We start from the raw sequence: 25,822 nt of genomic DNA on the forward strand, positions 1-25,822 counted from the left end.
GGGGGTGGGGGGGTGGATAAGGGTTGGGGCAGTCAGGGGACAAGAGGCAGGGAAGCTTTGGTAGGGGGTGGAGTCCTGGGGGGCAGTTAGGGGCAGGGGTCCCAGGAGGGGGCAGTCAGGGGACAAGGAACGGGGGTAGGGGTTGGGGATTCTGGGGGGGGCGGGAAGTGGGAGGGGCAGGGGCGGGGCTAGGGCGGGGCTCCTCCCGTCCTCTTTTTTGCTTGCTGAAATATGGTAACCCTAGTTAAAGCAGGGCTGTCACTCAATCACAATTAACTCACGCGATTAACTCAAAAAAATTAACTCAATTAAAAAAATTAATCATGATGAATTGCAGTTTTAATCGCACTGAATGCCAATTTAAATTTATTATAAATATTTTTGGAGATTTTTCTATATTTTCAAATATGTTGATTTCAATTACAACACAGAATACAAAGTGTACAGTGCTCACTTTATATTATTTTTATTACAAGTATTTGCACTGTAAAAATGACAAAAGAAATAGTATTTTTCAATTCACCTCATACCAGTACTGTAGTGCGATCTCTTTCTTGTGGAAGCCTGTCCTCTGGAATGGGGGCTGAAGCACGAAGGGCATATGAATGTTTAGCATATCTGACACGTAAATACCTTGCAATGCTGGCTACAAAAGTGCCATGCGAACGCCTGTTTTCGCTTTTAGGTGACATTGTAAAGAAGAAGTGAGCAGCATTATCTCCTGCAAATGTAAACAAACTTGTTTGTCTGATATCAGAGGGGTAGCCGTGTTAGTCTGAATCTGTAAAGAGCAACAGAGGGTCCTGTGGCACCTTTAAGACTAACAGAAGTGATTACTTGCATCTGAAGAAGTGAGGTTCTTACCCACGAAAGCTTATGATCCCAATACTTCTGTTAGTCTTAAAGGTGCCACAGGACCCTCTGTTGTTGTTTGTCTGAGCGATTGGCTGAACAAGAAGTAGGGCTGAGTGGACCTGTAACTCTAGAGTTTTACATTGTTTTATTTTTGAGTGCAGTTATGTAAAAAACCAATTCTACATTTGTAGGTTGCACTTTCACGATTAAAAGATTTCACTTCAGTACTTGTATGAGGTGAACTGAAAAATTCTATTTCTTTTGTTTTTTACAGTGCAAGTATTTGTAATCAAAAATAATAATATAAAGTGAGCACTGTACACTTTGTATTCTGTGTTATAATTGAAATCAACATATTGGAAAATATAGAAAACCTCCAAAAAGATTTAAATAAATGGTATTCTAGTATTGTTCAATAGTGCAATTAAAACTGCGATTAATTGCAATTTTTTTTTAATCTCGCAATTAATCACAATGAATTTTTGTAATAGTTTGACAGCCCTGTATTAAAGCTATGGCTTAGAAGTCAGTGTGCGGGGGGAGAGGTTCACTGGAGGCTAAGCTGCCTCCAGCCTGCTCCCTCGGGCACCATGGGGCTCCCTGGAACTTTGCCAGGTGTCTGGGCCCTGCCCCTGGAGGCCCATCGTCCTGCTCTTGCTGGCCTGCCCTTTGCAGTGGGGTTGCACCAGCTCTGGGAGGCTCCACTTCCCCTTGGACGCTGGGGTGGAACCGTGCCCGGGGCAGAGAGACCAGCCACTGGGAATGTCTCGCCACCCGTCTCCAGCGGAGGGGTCAGCCCTGGGGACGGAGGAAGAACCCAGGCCAGCCAATTGCAAGTACAGCAACATGGCTGGCGGGCAGGAGGGACCAATGGGAGAGCAGGATCCCAGGCCGTTCAGCTCTGGTTACTGGTGCTCGGACACCAGAGGGACGAGCCCCACGTAACACCAGGCAAGAGAGAGCCGGAATTGAATTACACCCAGAGGCCAGCTGGTAGCCAGTCCGTGGCCAGAACACTGCTGCATTCTGTGCTAGCTGCGATGTCGGATGATCCCCTGTGCTAGCCCTGCCTGGCAGTGATTTATTATCCGTCACCGGGGTGAGGTCTGCGCCAGAGCAGAACAGCGCAGCCTTCTAGCCAGTGAGGACAGGGAAGGCGTCTGGGGCCAGCCGGAAGCCCAGGAGCGGTGATGGAGCCACTGAGCGTGACCCACTGGGTCGCAGAGCAGACGAATTCCCGTCAATGGGAGCAGCGGCAGCCCCTGCTAACTGCACGATAGACGAGCGTCTCCGGCGGAGCCCGGCCCAACAACTAACAGGCTCTAGGAGACCTGGCGGGAAGGGCCCAGGCTGCAGCTCCCGGCAGGGACGTGCTGACTTCTGAGGCGAATGCCCGTGCCAGGCTGGTCTCCAGAGTCTCCTGAGGCTCCGAAAGGCACCTGACAAAGGTACCAGCGACGCCGACAGACGTTCGGCTCGGCCCTGAGCGACGCACGAGCCCTCCCCAGTGTGTGAAGGGTCAGGCAGTACCAGGCTTACAGTGGGGCCGCAGCGCTGGCCCCCCCCCCCCATGCTCAGAAGGGCCCATAACAACAGCCCTGGCGTCTCGAGGGCGGGTCCCTCCCCGGGTCCCTCCTCCTGGCCGGGCGGGAGGCAGGGCCAAGCCCGGCTGCTTCCATATCAGACAGAGCCTTGGCCGGCCCCACAGAGAGAGAGAGAGAGACACCCCCCCCACACCCCACCGGGACTCCCACACACACAGCTCCTGGGACCCCCCAGCCCAGCCCCTTATGGAACCCCCAAAACCCAGCCCCACAGAGACCCACTGCCCCCAGCCCCACAGAGAGAGAGAGACTGGCCTCCTGGGACCCCTAGCCAGCCTGTCCCACCCTACACACAGCTCCCAATGTCACCCCCGCACACACAGCTCCTCAGGACCCCCCAGCCCAGCCCCATAGAGAGAGAGACCCCCCCACCGCACACAGCTCGCCAGCACAGCGCCACACAGACTCACTGCCCCCAACCCCACATAAGAGACCCCCCCCAACCCCCTCCCCCCCATACAGACCCCACTCACGACTCCCCATGCCCAGTGCCTCATTGCCCCTGGCTAGCCCCTGGCTCTGGGAACCGACCCTCCCCCGCCATGCCATGCCCCATTGTCCCTGGCCGGCCCCTCATCCCTGGGGGCCCACAAATATGTTTGGCGCCTGGTCCACAAAAAGTTAATCCGGGCCTTGATGGGTGCTGTGTTTGCCTGTGGGTAGCCTGTGTAGGTCACACCAGAGGTGGAAGTAAGCCGGTACCGGAGCAGCCGCCCCAGGCTGCAATTTAAAGGGCATGGGCTCCCAGCAGCGGCTGGAGCCCCGGGCCCATTAAATGGCCGCCAGCGCCCCGCTGTCGGAGCCCCCGGGTAGTGGAGGTGGCTGGGACCCCTGGGGCTCCAGTGGCGATTTAAAGGGACCGGGGCCCCGTTGCGGTAGCAGCAGCTGGGAGCCCCCGGCCCTTTAAATCACCACCCGAGCCCCCGGCCGCCGCTGCTACCCCAGGGCTCCGGCAGCAGGGCTCAGGCGGTAATTTAAAGGGCCCGGGGCTCTAAAGATCCCACCCCTTCCGGTTGAGGCCCAGCCATCACAGCCTGTCTCCTTCACATGGGGAGGGGGGTAAAAGTGCCAGGCCAGGCGCGTGGCACGGTTTGGGGCGTGTTCAGGGGGCAGCGGCAGCTCCAGGATTAGAAAATGGGAATCCCTGTTTGCAAATCCCAAATGTGGCCACTCCGCCATGCTGCGTGTTCCCAGTGCCCAGGGGATGCCGGGTAACGGGCTAGTGCAGAAGGCCGGTGTCCCTTTCCTGGGACAAAATCCCAGCGCAGAGCCCATGTCCCTTCCTGCTGCAGCAGCAAATGTTTAATAAAGACGTCCTGTGTACAAAGCTCTCTGGGGCTGTGCGTGTTCGCTCAGGTCCAATGGCCCTGTGGTGTACGGGCTGACCCTGCGCTGAGGACGCCTGGCGGGAAGGATAACGGGGCGTGCTGGCCCTTTATGGCAGACTATGGGCCCAAAGTGTCTGGCTTCCTGGGCCAATGCCAATGTCCTTCTGGGACTTGCAGTTCCCGGGGCTGATGGGAGCTGTAGGCCTTGCAGCAAGGGATGCTGGGAAGGGGCGCTGTCTATATAGGCGCACCCTGGTGCTCAGTTCGGTGAGCTAGTAGGGGAGAACACGCCTTGGGGGGTGGGGTGTAGCGTGGAAAGGCCTAGGGGTGTCTGGGGAGAGCCTGGCAATGGACCTATGGCAGTGGTTGGTGACCCCTTTCACACAGCAAGACTCTGAGTGCGACCCCCCCCCATATAAATTAAAAACACTTTTTTATATATTTACCATTATAAAAGCTGGATGCAAAGCGGGGTTTGGGGTGGCAGCTGACAGCTCACGACCCTCCATGTAATAACCTCAAGACCCCCTGAGGGATCCTGACCCCCCCACTTTGAGAACCCCTGGGCTAGAGGCTGGGGTGTTTGCGCTAGAAGACCTTGCGAGGGGAAGTATGCGACGAGTGGGGGGATGATGGCGGGGGGTGGGTGGGGTGGGCTGTCATTCCCACCAAACGGTTCAGTTGAGCTGGAGGGCCTGATTAATTTACTGGGAGAGGGAAACCGAGGCTGGTCCCGGTCGTGTGCCCGTGAGGAGGAGGAAGCTGCTGGTGGTTTTTCATTAGTTGTCCCCCATAGTCTACACCCTCTCCAACTGTTCTACATCTTTTAAAAAATATGGACACCAGAACTGTCCAAAGGATTCCAGCTTCAGTCTCACCAGGGCTGTGTACAGAGGTCAAATCACCTCCTCACGCCTCCCGTTTATACATCCAAGGACCATAGACTCATAGACTTTAAGGTCAGAAGGGACCATTATGATCATATAGTCTGACCTCCTGCACAACGCAGGCCCCAGAATCTCACCCACCCACTCCTGTAACAAACCCCTAACCTATGTCTGAGCTACTGAAGTCCTCAAATCGTGGTTTAAAGACTTCAAGATGCAGAGAATCCTCCAGCAAGTGACCCGTGCCCCACGCTGTAGAGGAAGGCGAAAAACCCCCAGGGTCTCTGCCAATCTGCCCTGGAGGAAAATTCCTTCCCGACCCCAAATATGGCGATCAGCTAAACCCTGAGCATGTGGGCAAGACTCACCAGCCAGCACCCAGGAAAGACTTCTCTGTAGTAACTCAGATCCCACCTCACATTAGCCCCTTTTGCCTCAGTGTCACACTGGGAGCTCATGGCCAATCACTTGTCCACTCTCAGCTCTAGACCCTTTCCAGAGTCCCTGCTTCCCAGAATCCAGTCCCCCCGTCTGGAGGTAAGGCCAGCATTTCTTGTTCTTACATCGAGCACTTTATATTTGGCCATCTTAAAATGCATTTTGTTTGAATGGGCCCAGCTTGCCCAGGGAGTCTGTATTGCTGGGCTCTCATCATCCATTGCCATGTCACCTGCAAATGTTATCAGTGGTGATTTTATATCGACTCCTGATCATTGCTGAAAATATTAAATAGCATCAACCCTAGTGCCAATTCCTCCCGAATGGCATTAGAAACATTCCCACTCAATGACTCTTCATTGGCAAGTACTTTCTGAGATCTGTTAACCGGCCAGCTCTTCGAATCATAGAATCTCAGGGTTGGAAGGGACCTCAAGAGGTCATCTAGTCCAACCCCCTGCTCAAAGCAGGACCAATTCCCAGCTAAATCATCCCAGCCAGGGCTTTGTCAAGCCGGGCCTTAAAAACCTCCAAGGAAGGAGATTCCACCACCTCCCTAGGTAACCCATTCCTGTGTTTCACCACCCTCCTAGTGAAATAGTTTTTCCTGATATCCAACCTGGACCTCCCCCACTGCAACTTGAGACCATTATTCCTTGTTCTGTCATCTGCCACCACTGAGAACAGCCGAGCTCCATCCTCTTTGGAATCCCCCTTCAGGTAGTTGAAGGCTGCTATCAAATCCCCCCTCATTCTTCTCTTCTGGAGACTAAACAATCCCAGTTCCCTCAGCCTCTCCTCATAAGTCATGTGCTCCAGCCCCCGAATCGTTTTTGTTGCCCTCCGCTGGACTCTTTCCAATTTCTCCACATCCTTCTTGTAGTGTGGGGAAATCCTTCTTGTAGTCTTAATCCACGTAACGTGCACTTCCTTGATACTGTACAGTGCTTGTTTTTAATCGGCACATGTGGCACTACGTTAAATGCCGCACGAACGGCTATTTTATCTATTACACTCCCACCCGACAGAGATTTTGATTTTTCCTCCTTCATTTTTTCTTTCCTCTTTATTTAGAAATATAAAGAACAAGCAAAGAAGCAAAAAAAGAACCAAAGATTAAATAAAGTCATCAACAGGCATAAATTATGCTTACAGAATAGCCGAATACACGAGACATGGATGCCATGATTACCTTATATGTACAGACAAATGTTATTTTCTTTTGCATGTTTACCATGAGGAATTCACCTTTCCTGTGTTTCATTATTAGTACACACTGAGCAATGGAGCCTAAACACCAAAAGTACCTGCACCATAGCAGGCTCAGAAATATTACTCTGTATATAAGACAGAGCCAACTGCTGCTCCAGCCCCCATCCCATATCGTGATAGAATTTCCATGCATCAAGTGTGGCTGTATCTTCTTGAGGTCTGGCTTTGAGTTTGCCATGTGACTGTAGTACAGTCTAAGGCTGCAGTCGTCATATTCCCATGGCCACCGCGCGCTGTGTTATCCAGCTGGAGTTCATGCCATTTTACATCCCATAATACTGTGTCCCTTTTAGATTTTGTTAAGATAATCTTTCTTAATGTTTGAGTGTTTTCCACCCTATACAAAGTTACCAGCCTGTACCTACGTAGTCTCTAAAATAAACAAGCCTTTATTGGTGACGCTGATTGACAAAAGGAAAAAAATCAAAATGTTCATCTAAATTATACAGATTGTAGCAGTCTAAGATTTGCAGACCTTTTCTTCTGAGATCTATCTTCAAAGCAATCAACAAAAAGAATGTAATAAATATACAAATTCTCTTGTAAGGAATATGTTCATTCCTTATAAAATTAGTTAATTATTTTGCTTAGGAAGATAATTAAGTGCCAATAGTTCAGACCTACTTTACCCCAGAACCTGAAATTTTGTTCAATTCTATTTCATGTTCTGTGTAACGTTGGGAATGGTAGCTTTATAGACTCAACACCACCGCAGAAGCAGACATGTTTGTGCTCTCCTACTCTAACAGCCTGCACAGAACTAGTTTTTATATCCTTTGCAAAAAGTTCTAGCACTATAGAAAACCATAGTGGAAATAAAGGACTTTTCCCCCCAATCTAGCTCTAAACCCTGCAGCAAGCTACCACATGGGAAAGGGTTCCTCTGGCTTGGGTGGAAAGTGGACAGCATCACATTGACATGTTTGGGGGCTTTGTTCCCCTAATCCCCTTCCTGGCTGAGCAATGAAGATAACAGGACCCTAAATCTGACTTTCCCCTTTCTCTCTGATTCTCACAGTGCAACTGTGTAGCCCAAACCCATACTTGGTCAGACGAAATAACTAGACCCATACTTGGAAAACCTGTGATCACGCCTGGAAAACAAATCCCAAGGATCAGAATGAAAAGCGAAACCCTGTCCCACTGATTCCAACAGAGGCACGCCTGGGCCTGGCTTTACCCAGCCTCTCCCTGTTTACCTTGTAGAGAGACTGACAATACAAAGCATGAAAAGAAAACAATTCAAATCAGAGACCCATGCGATGTGTCCTCTTCGTATTTACATTCAAATGTTTCTGTTTAAAACTCCTTGCCTCACCTTCTCAGTAGGTTAAAGGAACACATTTCTCCTATCCCCTCTTTGGCAAGAAAAATTAACACCCTGGGGCCAGATTCCACTCTTCCACGCAGCAACTGAATTATAGAGCAACTTCCTGACTGCTGTGGAGTTCAGGCCTGATCCAGTGCTGTAGAAGTCAGTGGGAGCCCTTACATTGGCCTCAATGGACATTGGCCTGATCCTTCCTGTGGAATTTACACTGTTGTACATGAGAACGGGTTTGGCCCCTTATCATGGAGTCCCTGCAACGGTAAAATAGAAAAACCAGAAATCACTCGTCAAACACTGAAGACACTGGAAACCATTGTGACCCCTTTCTGAACCTCGGAAGTCATCCTCAAGCAAACTCACAAAGAGGCCACTTCAGTTTCAAGGACGGATCGAGCCTGTTACGTTAAGGCATCAAATGGCTTTATGCTGTGTTTCCTCCAGGACGAGAAAGAAAAGTGACGCGTCAGGAATCACAGCTACCGAGCTCAATGTTCCCGTTTTCCTCACACGCACGCTCAGAGTCTGCTCCGACTTTTGGCAGTTCACCCTCTTCTGCTGCTTCTTACCATCTTGTTTAACCCATGTTCCATTTACTGTAACCCAGACGGGCTTCTGGAGTCTGGTCCTGCCATTTCCTCGAAGTCACTTCTCATTGCTTGAGGCATCTCCAGACCTTGCTGGAAAGATTTAGATACCAAAACTTTACCTTTAAGATCCACAGATCAACTTAAAAGGAGAAACCACATAGGATCTTAAGTTCTTACATCCTGGGGCTTTCCCAGAGCTTGTCTTCTTTTTAAGATTTACGCTGATGAGGCTTTAAAACCACGTGTCCTTCAAAACCCATCATTCAGTCGCCTGAATTTATGGCCTTTTCTCCCTATTAGAATATTAACATCCACTTTCTATATTTGCTGTAACGGCTCTTTGTAAATGGAGCAAATTCAATATTCAACTAATTTCCCTCTCTGACCAAAGGATTTCTCAAACCCAGCACTCGTCGAGTCTATGTCAGTCCTACTGAGCTTCCTTTTTCTGCTCTGCACTGATGGAATTGTCTTGTCTGCCCTGCCCTGCCCCATAGCATCTGGCTGTTCTCTGCTGGTGCCTTAACTCCCGATAGCCAGGCGGTTCATTGGGGTAGCATGTCTGAGGCTCCCCACAGCACCCATAGGCTGTTCTTTAATGCCTTCGTCTGGTCCTTTCAACCTCATTTATCTAGCTCCTGGAATCATCCGTCCTTTGGGTCTAACACTCATTAGAGGTGAAAGTCCCCTCCTGGGCAGAGGGCAGCACAGAGGCTGATGTGGGACATAGGCCTTGTGCTGGTGCTCTGCACGGGGCGAATTTCACCCTCTAGTGTAGGTGGGGAGGTAATATCTTGTATTGGACCAACTTCTGTTGGGGAGAGACAAGCTTTCGAGCTGCACAGAGGTCTGGTCTATACTGCAGACCTATATCGGTATAAACACGTCACTCAGGGTGTGAAAAATCCACACCTAACGCCCCCGTGTGGACAGCTCTATGTCAGCAGGAGAGTTTCTCCCGCCAACACAGCTACCGCCTCTCGGGGAGGTGGGTTAACTACGCCGATGGGAGAGGCCTTTCCCATCGGCACAGGAGCAGCGTCACTTACACACTACAGCGGCACTGAGGCAGTGTTTTAAGTGTAGACCTGCCCAGAGCTCTTGTTCAGCTCTGGGCACCGTACTGGGAGCGTCACAGCTAAACGCCAGCTGGGACGGATTGCCTGGCATAAGCAGTTAGCGCATTTTGCAAGGGACCATGCAAGGTAGAGTGTCCCGTTAGCACCTCTGCGGTCATAGGACAAACAGCAGGGGTTAGTGGGTTACAGACTGTTGTAATAAGCCATGACTCCAGTGTCTCTGTTCAGCCCATGAGTTTTCGTGTCTAGCAGAGTTAGGGATTTAAGCTCCCAGGCTCGTCTTTTGAAAGCGTTGTGCAGGTTTCCTTTGAGAAGGAGGACTCAGTTAGGGCTTATTAAAACAATCTGTAATCCATTAACCCCCCACTTTTTGTCCTATGCCCTGTCCTCCCTGCTCCCAGCCTCATCCAACATGCATGGAAATACGCAGCAGGTTCCCAGACTTGTTTTCGGAGTCCAGGCTTGCCCTGTCTAGCTGATCAATGGTATTTATGTGCACAGAGCGAACCAAATGTTGGCCAGTTACATCTGTACAACCTAACGGCAGTCAATGGGGTAGCAAAGTTTTATTTGGCCTTGGCCTTTCTGCCATACATTAGTGGCAGTGTCTTTAATATTTTGATTGTACACCAAGCCAGGGATGGTAGGGGAGGCAGGATGTCCGTCACAGGACTCCATGTGAGGCTCTCCTGGGTTCAGAAGCGTGGGGCCGGATTCTCGGGGGGAACTGGCATAGTGCCATTGAATTCAGGAGCCCTACGCTGATTTACTGCAGCTGAGAATCTGACCCATGGTGTCTTTCGCCCCCTGCCTGCTAGTCCTACCCCTCATCTCTTGTTGCAGCGCAGCTCAGTGCCAATCTATGGAACCAGGCCAGGTGTCAAGTGAATCTGTTCACAATCCTGGGGTGGCCGACTCCCCAAGCTAGCGAGGAGAAGGAAGCTAGACTGGCCGTAGTATTTCCTTTACAGCAAGACCCAGCCGCTCCAAGGAACTCATTCTGCCACCTGTTGCGTTACCACTTGTCCTCTGTGACTAGTTCAATTGAGGGGAAGGCAGGATGCTCGTTTTTTATTCATTTGTGGGTTTAGTGCCCAGATCCCTTGGTAACTGCACCTTAGGAAAACACATGTCGAAAGTGCCCATAGGAACTGGGAGCAGTGAAGCAAACCTCTCCCGCAGAGATTACTTAGTGAGGATAATACTCGCCCTGTCTCTAGTGCCGTTCAGCAGTGCATCTCAAAGCAAAATATCAACATTAGTCCTCACAGCCCTAGTTCCAGACAGGGAAACTGAGGCACAGAGCGGATAACGTGACATCTCCATGGTCACATACTGAGCCAGTGTCAGAGGTGAAAGTCCTGGCTTCCCGTCCCTGGAGCCAGTACACGTCACGCCTTGAACCCTCGAGGTTGGAGGACCGCGTGTGACCCATTTTCCCCAGCGAGATCGTCTCTGTGTCCTCTCAGAGGGACGCTCGGCACGCAGGGCTGTGAGCCAGAGTAACTAGATCCATGTTGCGGCCGGAGAGCTGGCCCCACCTGCCTTGTACAGAAGGGAAACCAGAGCACCGAGCGGGGCGGTGACTCAAGGCCACACAGGGAATCAGGAGCCGAGCCCGTTAGAACCCTGGAGTCCCCGGCTCCCAGCCCTACCTACTCAGCAGCACTGTCAGGAGCATGTGAGTGGTCTTGAGCCATAAATATCCACAGGCGCGCTGAGCAAAGGCAGCTCCCGAGGTGCGTGACATCAAGGACGCCCCAAACGATTCCTGTGCAGCAGTGGAGGAGGAGGGAGAACCAGCTCGCCAAGCCCTGGAACCTGCAGGACAGGTGCTCACCATTGGTGTTAAAAACTCCTGGGATGTGTGAGAAGCCACAAGCTTCGCGTGGGAGAGAATTTCCATATCAGGAAGAGAGACCCTGAGCACCAGCCAGAACACCCGACCCTCTGAACACCGCCTCCCAGAGCAGGAAGCTGCTCCAGGCCCCAGGACACGCCACACGGAGCTGACACAGGAGAGGCCTGGCTGGGAGGATGAGTGAAAGCCAGCCCCATCCCCAGAGGCTGTCTCAGTACAGGGCCCCACAGGACGCTACTGCTTGGCCTGTCCCACAGGGATAAGGCCCAGAGTTAGTAACTGCAAATTTCCAGGGGAGCCTGGCACAACGTCAGCTGCTGTGGGAATAAACCTGAGAAAGGGGCAGAATGTCTCCTCCTCAGCCGCTGTCCCCCAGGAGCGCGGGGAAGCAGAGCCTCCTAAAACACAGAGGCAGGAATGAAGGAAGCTGGCGGGGGCAGGGCTCAGGCACATATTCGCTTCGATGATCTCACAGCTCTTTTCCAGCTACAATTATTGTGATCCTTGTAGTCTCTTCCACCTTCTCCAGGGAGTTAGCCTGGACCCCTTGCCAGCAGCTCTTCTGCTGTTTACCCCTCACACGTTCCCTGCTGTAGAATAAAGGGGGACCTAACTGGATGAATGTCACGGGCTCCCCGGCGCCATTTCAGTGACTTTGGCTTTTCTCCCTCCCCATACATCAGATGGCTGCATGTGCAACGTCTCCCTTGGCCTTGAAGGTGGATCTTCTCACATGCTGCTCTTCCACCACGACCAGAGCCAACATTTGTTCTTTCTGGCCTGGGCTTGCTGCCAAGTTCTGCCCTTTCTCCTCCGGAGGCATCTTTCTGTGCACGGAGCACAAGTTGCTGGTTCCTGGCCTCTGCGGTTTGCTCATCTGTTACGCTAACGTGGGTTTTCAGTGAACTTTCTCTAACACTCGGCACTCCCGGAACAGGAGTCAATGGGGGGCAACAGACTGGATGATGAGTGGAGCGGCTCGGGGTTGATTCTACGGCCTCTGCCGTCCTATGGAGGCTTCTGAAAAGTCCCAGTTCACCCCGGTGTACCTCCAAGGAAGTTCTACGTGGGATGAATACAGCCCCACAGCTCAGGGTTTGTACGTGATGCTAAAAAGAGAGTCAGAGGAGATGATACGGATCTGGGCACTGGGTGGTAACGGATTTGGCTCGTGTAGGTGACTGCACTGACTGATCGGAAACGCAGTGCAATGAAATCAGTGTGTGAGCGAGCGAGCAAGGGAGGGGATCTATGCTCAGGATCTCTAGTCGCCCAGCACGCGAGTGGGGTTTATTGTGATAAAATCACTGAAGCCACCCGCTCAATGCGAAGCTGCAGCAAAAAAGCCAGACCCGATGCTATGCTGCGTGGATAGAAGAGGAGGAAAAACCAAAGGACGTGGTAGCATGTAAGGCTCTTGTGAGTCCCGACCTGGGGCACTGCAGGACCGGGTACGATCCAGCTACCTTGGAAGGGTGCAATAGGGAAGGGTTAGGAATTGGGAGCACATGGAGGAACCTGGGCAGAGCTACACCATGCAAAAGGTAACAATAACCACACGGGATACATCGTCAGCAGGAGCGGGACGCCACGGGGGCTCAAGAGACACCTAGATTTACTCCTGGGGAAAGTGGACAGGTCTGCAGAGCAAACGGGAAGTTGGGCTTTAAATCCATGACCAGGGGATAGGGATTTGGGTCGAGATGATCTTTCCCTGCTCTTAAAACTTCCTGAGCCAAATTCACTGGGTGCAACTTCACGGATGTCGGTGGAGCGGCCGCAGGGCCGGCGCTGGGCCTGTGTGTGAGAACCTGTCTCTCCTGTGCGTGGGCTTTCTGGTGCGTTATTAAATTAGACTTCTGGCAGAAGCTTTTCCCGCAGTCCTGGCAGGTAAATGAGATCATTTCTCTGTGGGCTTTCTGAGGGACAGCGGCAAGCGCCTTCTGCGGGAAACCGTCCCCCCTTTCGCCGGGTAGCGTCGCTGGCTCTTGGGAATGGGTTTTCTGGTGCACCTTGAGATAGCGCATGGAGGAGAAGCTTTTCCCGCAGTCAGTGCATATACTCAGCAGCACCCTGCTGTGAATCTTGAGGTGGATTTTCAGAGACCCCTCGGCAGTGAAGCTTTTCCCACACTCCGTGCAAGTGAAGGGCCGCTCCCCCGTGTGCATTCGCTGGTGGATCCGCAGGTACTTGGCAGTGAAGCTTTTCCCACAGTCAGAGCAGGTGTACAGGCCCTCCCCTGTGTGCATCCGCTGGTGGATGCGGAGATAGCCCTTCTGGGCGAAGCTCTCCCCACACTCCGCGCAGGTGAACGTGGTCTCCCCCGTGTGGCTTCTCTGGTGCATCTTGAGATATCGCATGGTGGCAAAGCTCTTCCCGCAATCACTGCAGATGAAGGGGGTCCCGTCCGTGTGGATTTTCTGGTGTATCTTCAGATAGCCCTTGGTGGTGAAGCGCTTCCCGCACTCGGCGCAGGGATACGGGGTCTCCCCCGTGTGCAGCCTCTGGTGTATCTTGAGATAGCCCTTGGTGGTGAAGCTCTTCGCACACTCGGTGCACGTGAAGGGCGTCTCGCCCGTGTGGATTCTCTGGTGCGCCTTGAGGGAGCCCTTGGAAATGAAGCTTTTCCCGCACTCCAGACACGTGAACGGCCTCTTCCCCTTGTGTTGTCCCAGGTGTATCTTGAGATAGCCCTTGGAAGTAAAACTCTTCCCGCACTCGGTGCAAGAAAAGGGCCTCTCCCCCGTGTGCTTCCTCTGGTGGACTTTGAGGTCCACCTTGCGAGTGAAGCTCTTCCCACACTCACTGCACAGAAAGGGCCGCTCCCCCGTGTGCTTCCTCTGGTGCATTTTGAGATCCCCCTTCGACGGGAACCGTTTCCCGCATTCGGTGCACGGAAAGGGCTTCTCCCCCGTGTGCAGCCTCAGGTGAATCTTCAGGTATCCCCGCTGGGTGAAGCTTTTCCCGCACTCGGTGCACGTGTACGGCCGCTCCCCCGTGTGGATTCTCAGGTGGATCTTCAGGTCCCCTTTCTGAGAGAAGCATTTCCCACACTCGCTGCAGGGAAACGGCCTCTCCCTCTTGTGGTTCCTCTGTCGTATCAGGAGATCTGTCTTCTCCACACAGCTTCGCTTGCATTCCTGAAGGGCATCCGGTCTCTCCGTCAACTGGGCTTTCTGCTGAGCCGTGCTGTTTGTGGATAGCCCTTGTGTGTTCCCTGCAGAGTTTCTCTGCGTTGTCTGGAGTTTGCTCTGACCCAGGCAGTTTTTCACCTTTACTGAACTGTGGGAAACTTTCTCTTCAGGTTTCACTGAAAAGGTCTTGACTGGAAGCAGGTTTTCAGCATCTTCCTCCTGATTCTTCTCCTCCATACTTTCATTCACAATCTCATCATCTACTAGAGAGAAAACAACAGACCAGATGTTATTCCATGTGATGGTGGCAAAAGAAACGTTTCTTGTGTAAACAAAAGTTTCTATTAATTGCAAACTCCCAGGGACTGTCACACCTCCCTGGGAGAACCACAGCTGGAATCTCAGAATGATTATGGATTATTTGTGTGATGTGGACAGGCCGGGTCCCTGCTTGGGCCCACGTCTCCCATGTCTCAGCTGAGGACTAACAGACACACAGCTGGAGTCTGGCTGCGGTTTGTACCCTGGTTCTTAACAGGCTGCGCTGAGGTTGGTACTCACGCTCCGGCGTCACCGTTGGGAGCGTTACAGTATGTATAGCAGCAGCACCCAGGGACGCAGTCAAGGACCAGGGTCCCATTTTGCCAGGCACTGAATAAGACATGTGGTGAAGAGACCCTGCCCCAGACAGCTCCCACTCTAGGTTGTATCAAGACACAACAGCTGGGGGAGACAAACACATGGGGCTACGGGGCGGGAGGGGATGAGATTTCGAGCACGTGGGCACACAATAAGCAGCAGTCTTAGCTCAGCATCTGCCTAGCCACTGTCAGCAGCATGGCTGGATCGGCCTCACTGCAGCCGGGCTCCCTCAGCAGGGGATTGGAGGAGGAAACGCTAGCTGCTGATCCCCCCCACCCCAGAGTTCCTGGGAAATCACTTTATGTACTTATTGGAAGCCCCATGACCTTCAAGTGAACCCCGGGCTTCCATGCTGCTGGTACCGTCCTGGGGAAACTTCACCTACCCTTCGCTGAGACCAAAGTCTTTAAGTGGGAGCAGCTTTCTCCCCAATCCATCCCCTGTAATGTGCATCAGCTCCCATTCCCTGACTGCCTCACTGCCCGGCTACTTCCACTTCCCCTTGGGCACGCCTGCACCCAGCGGCCAGGTCACAGGCTGGGGGATAAAGCTCTATCGGCTTCCGCTGAAATCCGCCAGCTCCGAAACCGGCTCGTGGAAACATTCAAGCACCCAGGAGTCACCAGGCTGGATCAGACCGTCATCTATCCAGTCCCCTCTCCTGTCAGACCGTGACTAATCACACTGGCTCCAGAGGAAGGGGCGAGGTCCATCAGAATACGCTGCCCGTAGGGAAAGATTGTTCCTAACGCCCTGGGGGTTGGCTTGTGTGCCGCAAAGGGTTTATATCCCTTCTGTTTTCACTCCTACCTAACGTAACTGGGGCTCTGCCCATCTGTCAGGTGCCCAGGCACATTTCGAATCCGGCTCGGCTCTGTGGCCTCTGGGAGAGCCTGTGGCATTATTCACTGCGCGAGGGACTGGGAGGGGACGTTCACCCACCCAAGCCCTGAGCAGACTAATGTGGCCAGAAAGAACCAATGAACCTTATCTGCTGCAGCTGAAGGGGAGTCAGGGTTTGGCAGACCCAGCTGGGGAGGAGCTGTAAAGCCGGCTGCGGGCCGGCAGTCACTCACTAGACGTTAAGGAGGAAGTACGGGGGAGGGGAGCCAGCCCTGGGCTCGGGGCCGAGAGAGGTGAATCTGCCACGGGGAGCGGAGGACGCTCTCCTGGTGAACCCAGAGACAGACCAGGAGATGGGGCAGGAAGCCGGGACTGAGACTGAGCAATGCTGGATTGTTTGTCAGAGGGTCCCCGGGCTGGAGCCCAGAGCTGCAGGCCGGCTGCGGTTCCCTGACCTGCCGCTGGGGAGTGGCCCAGGACCTAGAGGTGGATTGGGGGATGTTCTGAGGCAGCTCGTCCGGTCGGCTTTGATACCCTGGGACGGGGGACTGTGCAGTGACCAGGCTGCAGGGGCAGGTCACGAAGAGGGAGCACACTGAATCGCAATGAGAGAGCGGGGGCGGACGGGGGGGGGGGCATATGGGGCAAAAGCTACGGCCCATGCCCAGCCCCAAGGAGGTGCACTTGGGCTGAGTGCAGCCCTTCGCAGGTCCCTTTCGATTTCATGGCATACCCTTGTCCTTGTACCAGGAGAAGTTATGGTTCCTACACACACGGAGCTGCCCGCGCCACTCTCACGGCATCTGGGTAGCGGGCGTGAGGTTCAGACGGGCTGTGGGGGAAAATGGGTCCTGCCAGCGCGGTTCAGGGAATGTGGTGACCCATATCAAACCGGCTGCAGTCTCAAGCGTTGCTTAAATCATCTTCTCCAACAGCTCTAGCCACCTCGAACCCTGGTACCTTCCCCAGCTCCAGCTCTCTGCACTGCCTTCCGGCAGGAATTCCCAACTGCCTTCCCTTGCATTCAAGGTCCGGCCCAGCTCAGCCCCTGCCTACGGCCCCGCTCGGTCTTCGTGTGAGCAGGAGCAACTGACTCAGAGGAGCGGCACCTACTCAGGGAGTTTGCTTCTACCCCTTGGCACCCTAACTCCAGCTCCTCCCTAATCACCTGTCTGCCAGATCCCTCTCTTTCCATTTCCCATTCTCTTCCCTCTACCCAGCATCCTAGGCAGGGAACTCCCTCTCTCTCTGAGCACCCGAACGCCACAGAACCCCTCCCTCCAAACTCCCACACCCTTCTGATGCGAATCATAGAGTATCAGGGTTGGAAGGGACCTCAGGAGGTATCTAGTCCAACCCTCTGCTCAAAGCAGGACCAATTCCCAACTAAATCATCCCAGCCAGGGCTTTGTCAAGCCTGACCTTAAAAACCTCTAAGGAAGGAGATCCCACCACCTCCCTAGGTAACCCATTCCAGTGCTTCACCACCCTCCTAGTGAAACAGTGTTTCCTAATATCCAACCTAAACCTCCCCCACTGCAACTTGAGACCATTACTCCTTGTTCTGTCATCTGGTACCACTGAGAACAGTCTAGATCCATCCTCTTTGGAACCCCCCCTTCAGGTAGTTGAAAGCAGCTATCAAATCCCCCCTCCTTCTTCTCTTTTGCAGACTAAACAACCCCAGTTCCCTCAGCCTCTCCTCATAACTCATGTGCTCCAGCCCCCTAATCATTTTTGTTGCCCTCCGCTGGACTCTTTCCAATTTGTCCACATCCTTCTTGTAGTGTGGGGCCCAAAACTGGATAGAGTACTCCACATGAGGCCTCACCAATGTCGAATAGATGGGAATGATCACGTCCCTCGAGCTGCTGGCAATGCCCCTACTTATACAGCTCAAAACGCCGTTAGCCTTTTTGGCAACAAGGGCACACTGCTGACTCATATCCAGCTTCTCGACCACTGTGACCCCTAGGTCCTTTTCTGTGGAACTGCTACCTAGCCATTCGGTCCCTAGTCTGTAGCAGTGCATGGGATTCTTCTGTCCTAAGTGCAGGACTCTGCACTTGTCCTTGTTGAACCTCATCAGGTTTCTTTTGGCCCAATCCTCTAATTTGTCTAGGTCTCTCTGTATCCTATCCCGACCCTCCAGCGTATCTACCACTCCTCCCAGTTTAGTGTCATCTGCAAACTTGCTGAGGGTGAATCCTCAGGGGGAAGTGGAGCGTTCTGGTCCGTGTGCTGGCTGGCTGGTCTCTGCTCGCCCTCGGTTACAGCCTGATTGTTACCGTTGCTATCAACTGGCTTCAGCGTCCAGTTCTGCCACCCACTTTCTGACACCAAGAACCTTTTCTTCCAAAAGAAAGAAAAATGGAGCGATTGGGGTTCTGACTGTCACCGTGTCATGACATCATGGGGGGGAGGTGACGGGGGGGACGGATGACATCTAATGTGTCTTTTAAAACCAGTTTCTCTTCCGGAACCACAAATACTGAAGTGCCTTTACTCATAACACTGCGGCCATTGCGTGACCTCACTGGAGGGCAGAGTTAAGGTGTTCTGAGCCTTCACTGTATGTTTCTTACCTTAGCTGCTTTAGATTTCTTTTAAGTATAAATTTAGCTTTGAATTTCCTGGATTCAGAACTCCTGGTGTGGTTTACAACACCCTGTAGCGGTTTATCCCCCTAAAGTTATCCAGGCATGCACCAGCTTAAGGGCAGCCTGGGGTATTTTGTCTAGGAAATGAACAACACTTAAAAATGAGACTGCAGGGCCTCGCTAGCAGACGCTTCCCTGCCTGTTCATTCCCCCATGAGCTGAGAATCGTCAGAGATACAATTCTCACCCACTCCATGCAGGGAGAACCCCATGTAACTGTCTGGTGACCTGGCTTTTCATGCGCCGCACGGCCCCCAGTAGCACAAACGTGTCTCTTTACCTAGCGAGGTGACGAGCTCATAATTCTCCTTCATCACGTCCCAGTACAGTTCTTTCTGCCATTCCGCTAACTCCTTCCACTCCTCCGGCGAGAAATAGACTGCGACATCCTCAAACGTCACTGGGGCCTGAAATCCCAAATTGTCACCATGTTAGCTTCTTCTGCGTCTGCAACATCCTGCCCCTTACAGCCCTGCCCCTTGCCCGGGGACGGCGCATTTTCGAGTCACTGCTGACAGAGGAATTTAGGAGTTGCCATACTAGGTCTGAGCAGTGGTCCCTCTCGTCCGATACCCTCTCTCCAACAGTGGCAGTACCAGTGACTTCAACGGAAGTACAAGAAACTATGTCATAGATCGCGAATAACCTGCTTCTAGGGGAAATATCTTTGTGATTGCTATCAGCTAGCGATTGGTTCAGGCCCTGAGGCAGAATTTCAGTTTCCACAATTATATTTAATTATCCCGTCTAATGTAACGTTGGATGCTCTCATTGGACCTAAGGGTTTAATCTTTTTCTGAATTCTGTAAAGCTCCTGGACTCAATATTGCCATGTGGCAGTGAGTTCCGCATGCTCATTTGGCATTGTGGCACACTGTATTTCCTTTGTCAATTTTCAACTTCTGCTGCCTTTCAATGTCACTAAATGTCCCCTTGCTCTTGCATTGGGCGAGAGGATAAACAGGAGCAGCAAATTTACCTTCCCTGTGCCAGTCAGTTCTTATACCTCTATCCTGTCCTCTCTCATTCGTCTCCTCTCTAAACTAAACAGTCTCAATCTCACCTCACACAGACGTCCCTGCTGGCCTCTAATTGGCCACCAGTCCCTGAACTCCCTGGGTATGTGCTATTGAACTGATGGGCCAGGCTGACCAGACCTGAACACACTATTCAGGGCGAGGCACACCCGACACACCGTGTCAGTGCGGTATCTGCTGGGTCATTACAGAACTCTTCGTGCCCACTAACACCTCACAGGCTTTTCTGGGCTCTGCATGGAGCGGAGATTGCCACTGCTCTGCTGAGATAACAGCCAGCTCTTTGTCTGAGCGGTGACAACTGATCTAGAATCCAGACACGTGACTAAATCGCTCAAATGGATCGTTCCAAAGTGCCGTGCTCTGCATGTTGGCAGTGAATTTCATCTGCCGTGGTGTTGCCCGTTCACCTAGCTTGGCTAGGTCTTTCTAGGTCCCAGCGGCGCCATTTCAGATTTTGGTAGGGGGGCAACTTTAACCGTGATTCCTGGACCACGTAGGCACTTGAAAACTCTAGTTTTTTGGCAGGTAATTTAGCAATTAGCTGACAGGAACCCTGTATCTAATTCCTTTATATATATATTAAAAAAAATTAGACCCACTCAACTCTAACAACATGCTCTGACATCTTGTGGCAAGTCACTTAAGGGACGCTGGTTAGGTTTAAAAGTTTAATGTATATTCTTACTTTATTACTAGCGCCGGAGAGAGAGAGAGACACCCCGTCAGGACTCCTGGGTTCTATCCCAGCTCTGGGAGGAGAGCGGGGTTTGTGGGTTACAGCAGGGAGCAGATACATCTGGGTTCTATATAAGAACATCAGAACGGCCATACTGGGTAAGACCAAAGGTCCATCTAGCCCAGTGTCCTCTCTTCCAACAGTAGCCAGTGCCAGGTGCCCCAGAGGGAATGAACAGAACAGGGAATCATCAAGTGATCCATCCCCTGTCGCACATTCCCAGCTTCCGGCAAACAGAGGCTCGGGACACCCTCCCTGTTCATCCTAGCTAATAGCCATTGATGGACCTATGCTCCACGAACTTATCTAGCTCTTATTGGAACCCTGTTATAGTTTTGGCCTTCACAACATCTTCTGGCAAAGAGTTGACTGTGAAGAAACACTTTTTTTGTTCGTTTTAAATCTGCTGCCTATTAATTTGATTGGGTGACCCCTAGTTCTTGTGTTATGAGAAGGAGTAAATAACACTTCCTTATTCAATTTTTCCACAACATTCATGATTGTACAGACCTCTATTATAGTCCCCTTTAGTCGTCTCTTTTCCAAGCGGAAAAGTCCCAGTCTGATTAATCTCTCCTCATACAGAAGGTGTTCAGTACCCTTCATCATTTCTTCTGCCCTTTTCTGTACCTTTTCCAATAGATCTTTTTTGACATGGGGTGACCACATCTGCATGCAGTATTCAAGATGCGGGCGTACCATGGATTTATAGAGAGGCAATATGATATTTTTCTCTTATTATCTATCCCCTTCCTAATGATTCCCAATATTTTGTTAGCTTTTTTAATTGCCACTGCACAGGTGTTTGCAGAGAACTATCCACAATGACGCCAAGATCGCTTTATTGATGGGTTCAGCTAATTTAGACCCCATCATTTTGCATGTATAGTTGGGATCATATTTTGCCAAGTACATTACTTTGCATTTATCAACACTGAATTTCTTCTGCCATTGTGTTGCCCAGTCACCCAGTTTTGAGAGATCCCTTTGTACCTCTTTGCTGTCTGCTTTGGACTTAACTAAATTTGTTAGTCTCTAAGGTGCCACAAGTACTCCTGTTCTTTTTGTGGATACAGACTAACACGGCTGCTACTCTGAAACCTATCTTGAGTATGAAAATTTTGCCATCTCTCTGTTATCCCCTTTTTCCAGTTCATTTATGAATATGTTGACTAGGACTGGGCCCAGTACAGACCCCTGGGGGACACCACTATTTACCTCTCTCCATTCTGAAAACTGAGCATGTATTCCTACCCTTTGTTTCCTATCTTTCAACTGAAGTGCCTGGCAATGCTTTCAGGATCATCTAACGATACTTAATTTACTTTAATGACAAGCCTTTTGTTATCTTAATCACCCTGCCTCTGTTTATAAACAAACTCCCTGCCCCAAAGGCTGTGCTGCTCCCAGCTTCCGAACTCATCGCATATCACACCCAAGCTGTTGCAGTTAAGAGTTCTGTCTGGGGCTAGGGTGAGCAGGCCTCCTCTACGAAACTCGGGGGGGGGGGGGGGGGGGGGGCTAGAGCATCCCCTGCCCCCCCCCAATGGCACCCCTGCTAGTTCCTCACAGTCTTCTCTAATCTTGGCCAACCCTGTATGTCCGCTGTGGTTTTTGCCACCTGGCTGCTCACCCCATTTTCCAGTTAACTAATGACTATACTAAAAACCAGCCCTAGGTCAGAACACTGCGGCATGCTCTGTGCCCCCTTGGCCATGCTGAAAATCGACCGTCTAGTCCCATCTCGTAGCCAGTCACCGACCCACCACAGAACCTTACCCCTTGCTCCATGACTCCCTTCAGTGCCCTTAGCAGTTTCTAGTGAGGGACTTCTGACAGAGGCTTTTAAACAGTCCCTACAAACAACACAAACCAGTTGGTCTTTACCAACTATTTTGCTGACACATTTGAGAGAATTCACCTTCGTTTCCCCAGCTGGGCGCTCATGCTAGGAGTCAATCAGTACAGCAGAATCTCAGAGTTACGGACCCCTCGGGAATGCAGGTTGTTCGTAACTCTGACCAAAACGTTATGGGTGTTCTTTCAAAAGTTTACAACTGAACATTGACTTAATGCAGCTTTGAAACTTGAAAAAAAAATGCTGTTTTCCCTTTATTTTATTCTAGTAGTTTATGTTTAACACAGTATTGTACTGTATTTGCTTTTCTTTCTTTCTTTCTTTTTTTTTTTGTCTCTGCTGCTGCCTGATTATGCACTTCCAGTGCCAAACGTGGTGTGTGTTTGACCGGTCAGTTTGTAACTCTGGTGTTGGTAACTCTGAGGTTCTACTGCACCGGTACAAGCACTGATATTATGGTTTAACCGAATCATGCCAGTGAACGAAAACGAGTAGAAATGCATTCGTTTTTAAAGCCAGGTGCCTGGGCAGGGCAGAGAAATAAAATGTGCTTCACCCAAACAGCTCCTGAGGCGCAAAATCTCCAGAAAGCTCAACACACCAGCACGAGGGAGCGCAAAGAGCCCCGGGGGCTTACGCCCCCAGGGACTGGGACACCTCTGGACCCAGGGACTGGGACACCTCTGGACACAGAAGAGGCTTGAGGTGATCAAGCTCCCAATTGCCTTCAGCTGAGCCAGGCGGGTTCCCCCAGGCACTGAGGGTGGGTTACCCCTAAGAAGCCTGGGCGCTTGTTTCTGGGCAAACAGGCTTGGGCGGGTTACCCAGAGGTTACAGGAGTGTCTTTAAACTAGGAAGCTGGGGCAAGAGTGGGAGTGTTGAAATCAGACACAAACGTGGAGCTCTGTCTAAGCTACAGAAATAGCAGCTGGATTGCCATGAGGGAGACAAGAAAACACACGTTACAACCATGTGAGGAAACCTGTTTTATCTTCGATACAGATGAGGTTAAACAACAGCTCCCTTATATGGGTAAAGTATAAAGGGGTTACGGGGGGGAGGGGAGGGGGCTGTTTGTTTTTTCTGTCCACACAGCCAAGAAGTAACCATGTTATAATTCCGTTGGGTCAAAATAACGTTAAAACGTGGCTTTAGAGTACCCAAGGCTGGAAGCCCGATAAACCTGCACTGGGCCGGAGGATCGAACTTCCATCGCGACCATCCAGGGCAGTGTCTAACCGAAGCTTAGTTCCAAAACTTTCCCAACTTCGCTAGCCCAGGTGCAGCTCCACCCATAACAGCAATGATGGGTGGGGGGCTGGTGTAGACAGGACGACAACTGGCCCTGGCATTTTAACTAGCGTGTCCTGATCTGAGCAGAGCTGGAGGTCTAGAGAGCACGGCAGTGAGAACACCAATGGCTGATCTACGCTGGCACTCCCGCTGGCGGAGCGGCACCAGAGGCAGAGAGGGACGGCTTGCGCAGGAAGGCCTGTGTGGACAAGACCTATGGTTTGGAGCTCCCCCAAAACCCAGCGAGGGCCAGCTCCTGAGCTGGCACAAGCCAGCACTAGCCCCTTGCACATCAGGACGTTTATACCCATCCCCACCAGCCGAGGAGCTGGTCGGCATGTTGCAGAAGGAACACGCCAGTTCCGCACGGCGGGGCGCGCTCACCCACGGAGCACATGCAGCACAGATGAAGGAAGTGCTCGGCAGCCTAACCAGCGCTCCAAATCTGCACTGATCCACGCCGTGTGGGTTGCAGAGGTTGCTATGAGAACCAGAATTCTTACTTTGCCTTGCATAACTCTTGTGCAGCCAACAGAGATTGGGCTCAGCAAGTCTTCCAAGCCTCAGGGCGTGTTGCAAGCCCTGTCTCCCTCTGCCAGCCTTCTCCCCACACACTAATTAGCTGCTCCCAGCACTGCTGTTCTTGGAAATAACCACCTCAGAAGGAAGAGGGGGGCGGCTTGCGTCTTTCCTAGGAAGTAATATTACTTGTGCCTGGGGGATCTGGTAATAGGCTCCTAGCAATATGAATATAATTAGTTTCCTGCTTGTTCTGGTCTTTAACCTTAATTTAGCTTTGATGTCCAGGGCCTAGGCCGATCAGTGCATAACCTCAAATGAACTCACCAGAGGTGACGTTCACGGCTGGCGCTGTGCACCACTGACACCACAAGCGCTGGCCCTCCACACACGGGTGCATTTTCAGTCACATCTTTGCCGGAGGCATCTTATTGTTGGGTGGCTCTAAGACCCGTAACCAACCCTCTTCCGGCTGGCACAAGGCCGGTGCTGGCGTTTCTGTGTTTCTAGATGGTGACCAGTAGATCGTATCAAGTATCAGGGGGTAGCCGTGTTAGTCTGTATCTACAGAAACAACCAGGAGTCCGGTGGCACCTTACAGACTAACCGATTTATTGGGGCATCAGCTTTCGTGGGTAAAAACCTCACTTCTTCAGTTGCACGAAAGCTGATGCCCCAATAAATGGGTTAGTCTGTAAGGTGCCGCCGGACGCCTGGTTAGTTTAGTGGATCCCAGGTACTGAGCAGCGCCAGGGACCCAGGTGGGCATTGCCGGAGCCAGGCCGGCGCGGCTTCGGGCTCACACTTGCCCAGGCTGCGGGGCAGGTTTCGGAAGTGACGCGTGACTCAGGGGTCACGCTTGGGACACGTGATCGAGGCTTTCGGAACCGGGGGGGGGCCCGGGCCTCTGCCCCCCCCCAGCAGCGTCCCGGGGGGGGGGGCAGCAGAGCGTGGAGCCCCGCGTGCGGCCCGCGCCGGCGGGGGGGGGGCGCGAGGCGGACACGGGCCCTGGGGTGGGCACGGGGGAGTCCAGGGGGGGCGAGGCGGACACGGGCCCTAGGGGGGGCGCGGGGGGGGCCGGGCGGACACGGGCCCTGGGGGGGGCGCGGGGGGGCCGGGGGGCGGCGAGGCGGACACGGGCCCGGGGGGGCGCGGGGGAGTCCGGGGGGGGCGAGGCGGACACGGGCCCTGGGGGGGGCGCGGGGGAGTCCGGGGGGGACGAGGCGGACACGGACCCTGGGGGGGGGGGCGCGGGGGGGGCGAGGCGGACACGGGCCCGGGGGGGGGCGCGGGGGGGGCGAGGCGGACACGGGCCCTGGGGGGGGGGGGACGCGGGGGGGGCGAGGCGGACACGGGCCCTGGGGGGGGCGCGGGGGGGTCCGAGGGGGGTCGGGGGGGGGCGAGGCGGACACGGGCCTGGGCGCGGCGCGGTGGGGGTCCGGGGGGGGCGAGGCGGACACGGGCCCGGGGGGGGAGCGCGGGGGGCCCGGGGGGGGCGAGGCGGACACGGGCCCGGGGGGGGGGGGACGCGGGGGGGGGTCCCGCCGCTCTTTGTGCCCCCCGAGCCGCCTACCTGAGCCGAGCCCCCGCAGGGCATCTTCCCGCCGGGCCGGGCCGGCCCCAGGCTCTGCGTCCCCCGCCCGGCCCCGGCGGCTCGGGGGCTCCGCGGGGCGAGCGGCTCGGGCCGGGTCAGGAAACGGCTCCCGGGGGCGGGGGTGAAACGGGCTGCTGGGGGCGCGCACTGCGCATGCGCACGCACCGAGCATGCTCAGTAGCCCGCGCTGAAGCCGCTGCCCTTCCCCCCGCCCCAGGGTTTGGCGGGTGCCTTGCCCAGGGGTTCGAAGGGTGGCGGGCGG

The 25,822-nt window shown here is 53.1% G+C and overlaps 1 protein-coding gene across 5 annotated transcripts; it reads right to left on the minus strand.

The window, feature by feature from the left end:
* Positions 1-6,159: 6,159 nt before the first annotated feature.
* LOC112058657 (gastrula zinc finger protein XlCGF57.1-like) lies at positions 6,160-25,714 on the minus strand. 5 transcript variants are annotated; one of them, XM_065586586.1, is made up of 4 exons: positions 25,540-25,698; positions 24,294-24,472; positions 18,801-18,927; positions 6,160-14,635 (listed from the first exon to the last, which is right to left on the minus strand). In XM_065586586.1, the coding sequence occupies exons 3-4, from the start codon at positions 18,832-18,834 to the stop codon at positions 12,840-12,842; spliced, it is 1,830 nt and encodes a 609-aa protein (XP_065442658.1). In that variant the 5' UTR covers positions 18,835-18,927; positions 24,294-24,472; positions 25,540-25,698; the 3' UTR covers positions 6,160-12,839. The 5 variants fall into 5 exon arrangements, with proteins under 5 accessions (XP_065442658.1, XP_065442656.1, XP_065442657.1 ...); XM_065586584.1 differs by having other exon boundaries at positions 6,160-14,638; positions 25,540-25,697; XM_065586585.1 differs by having other exon boundaries at positions 6,160-14,638; positions 24,294-24,530; positions 25,540-25,691.
* Between the last annotated feature and the right edge of the window lie 108 nt (positions 25,715-25,822).

Source organism: Chrysemys picta, chromosome 2 (genome assembly GCF_011386835.1).
Source record: "Chrysemys picta bellii isolate R12L10 chromosome 2, ASM1138683v2, whole genome shotgun sequence".
Classification (NCBI taxonomy): Eukaryota; Metazoa; Chordata; order Testudines; family Emydidae; genus Chrysemys; species Chrysemys picta.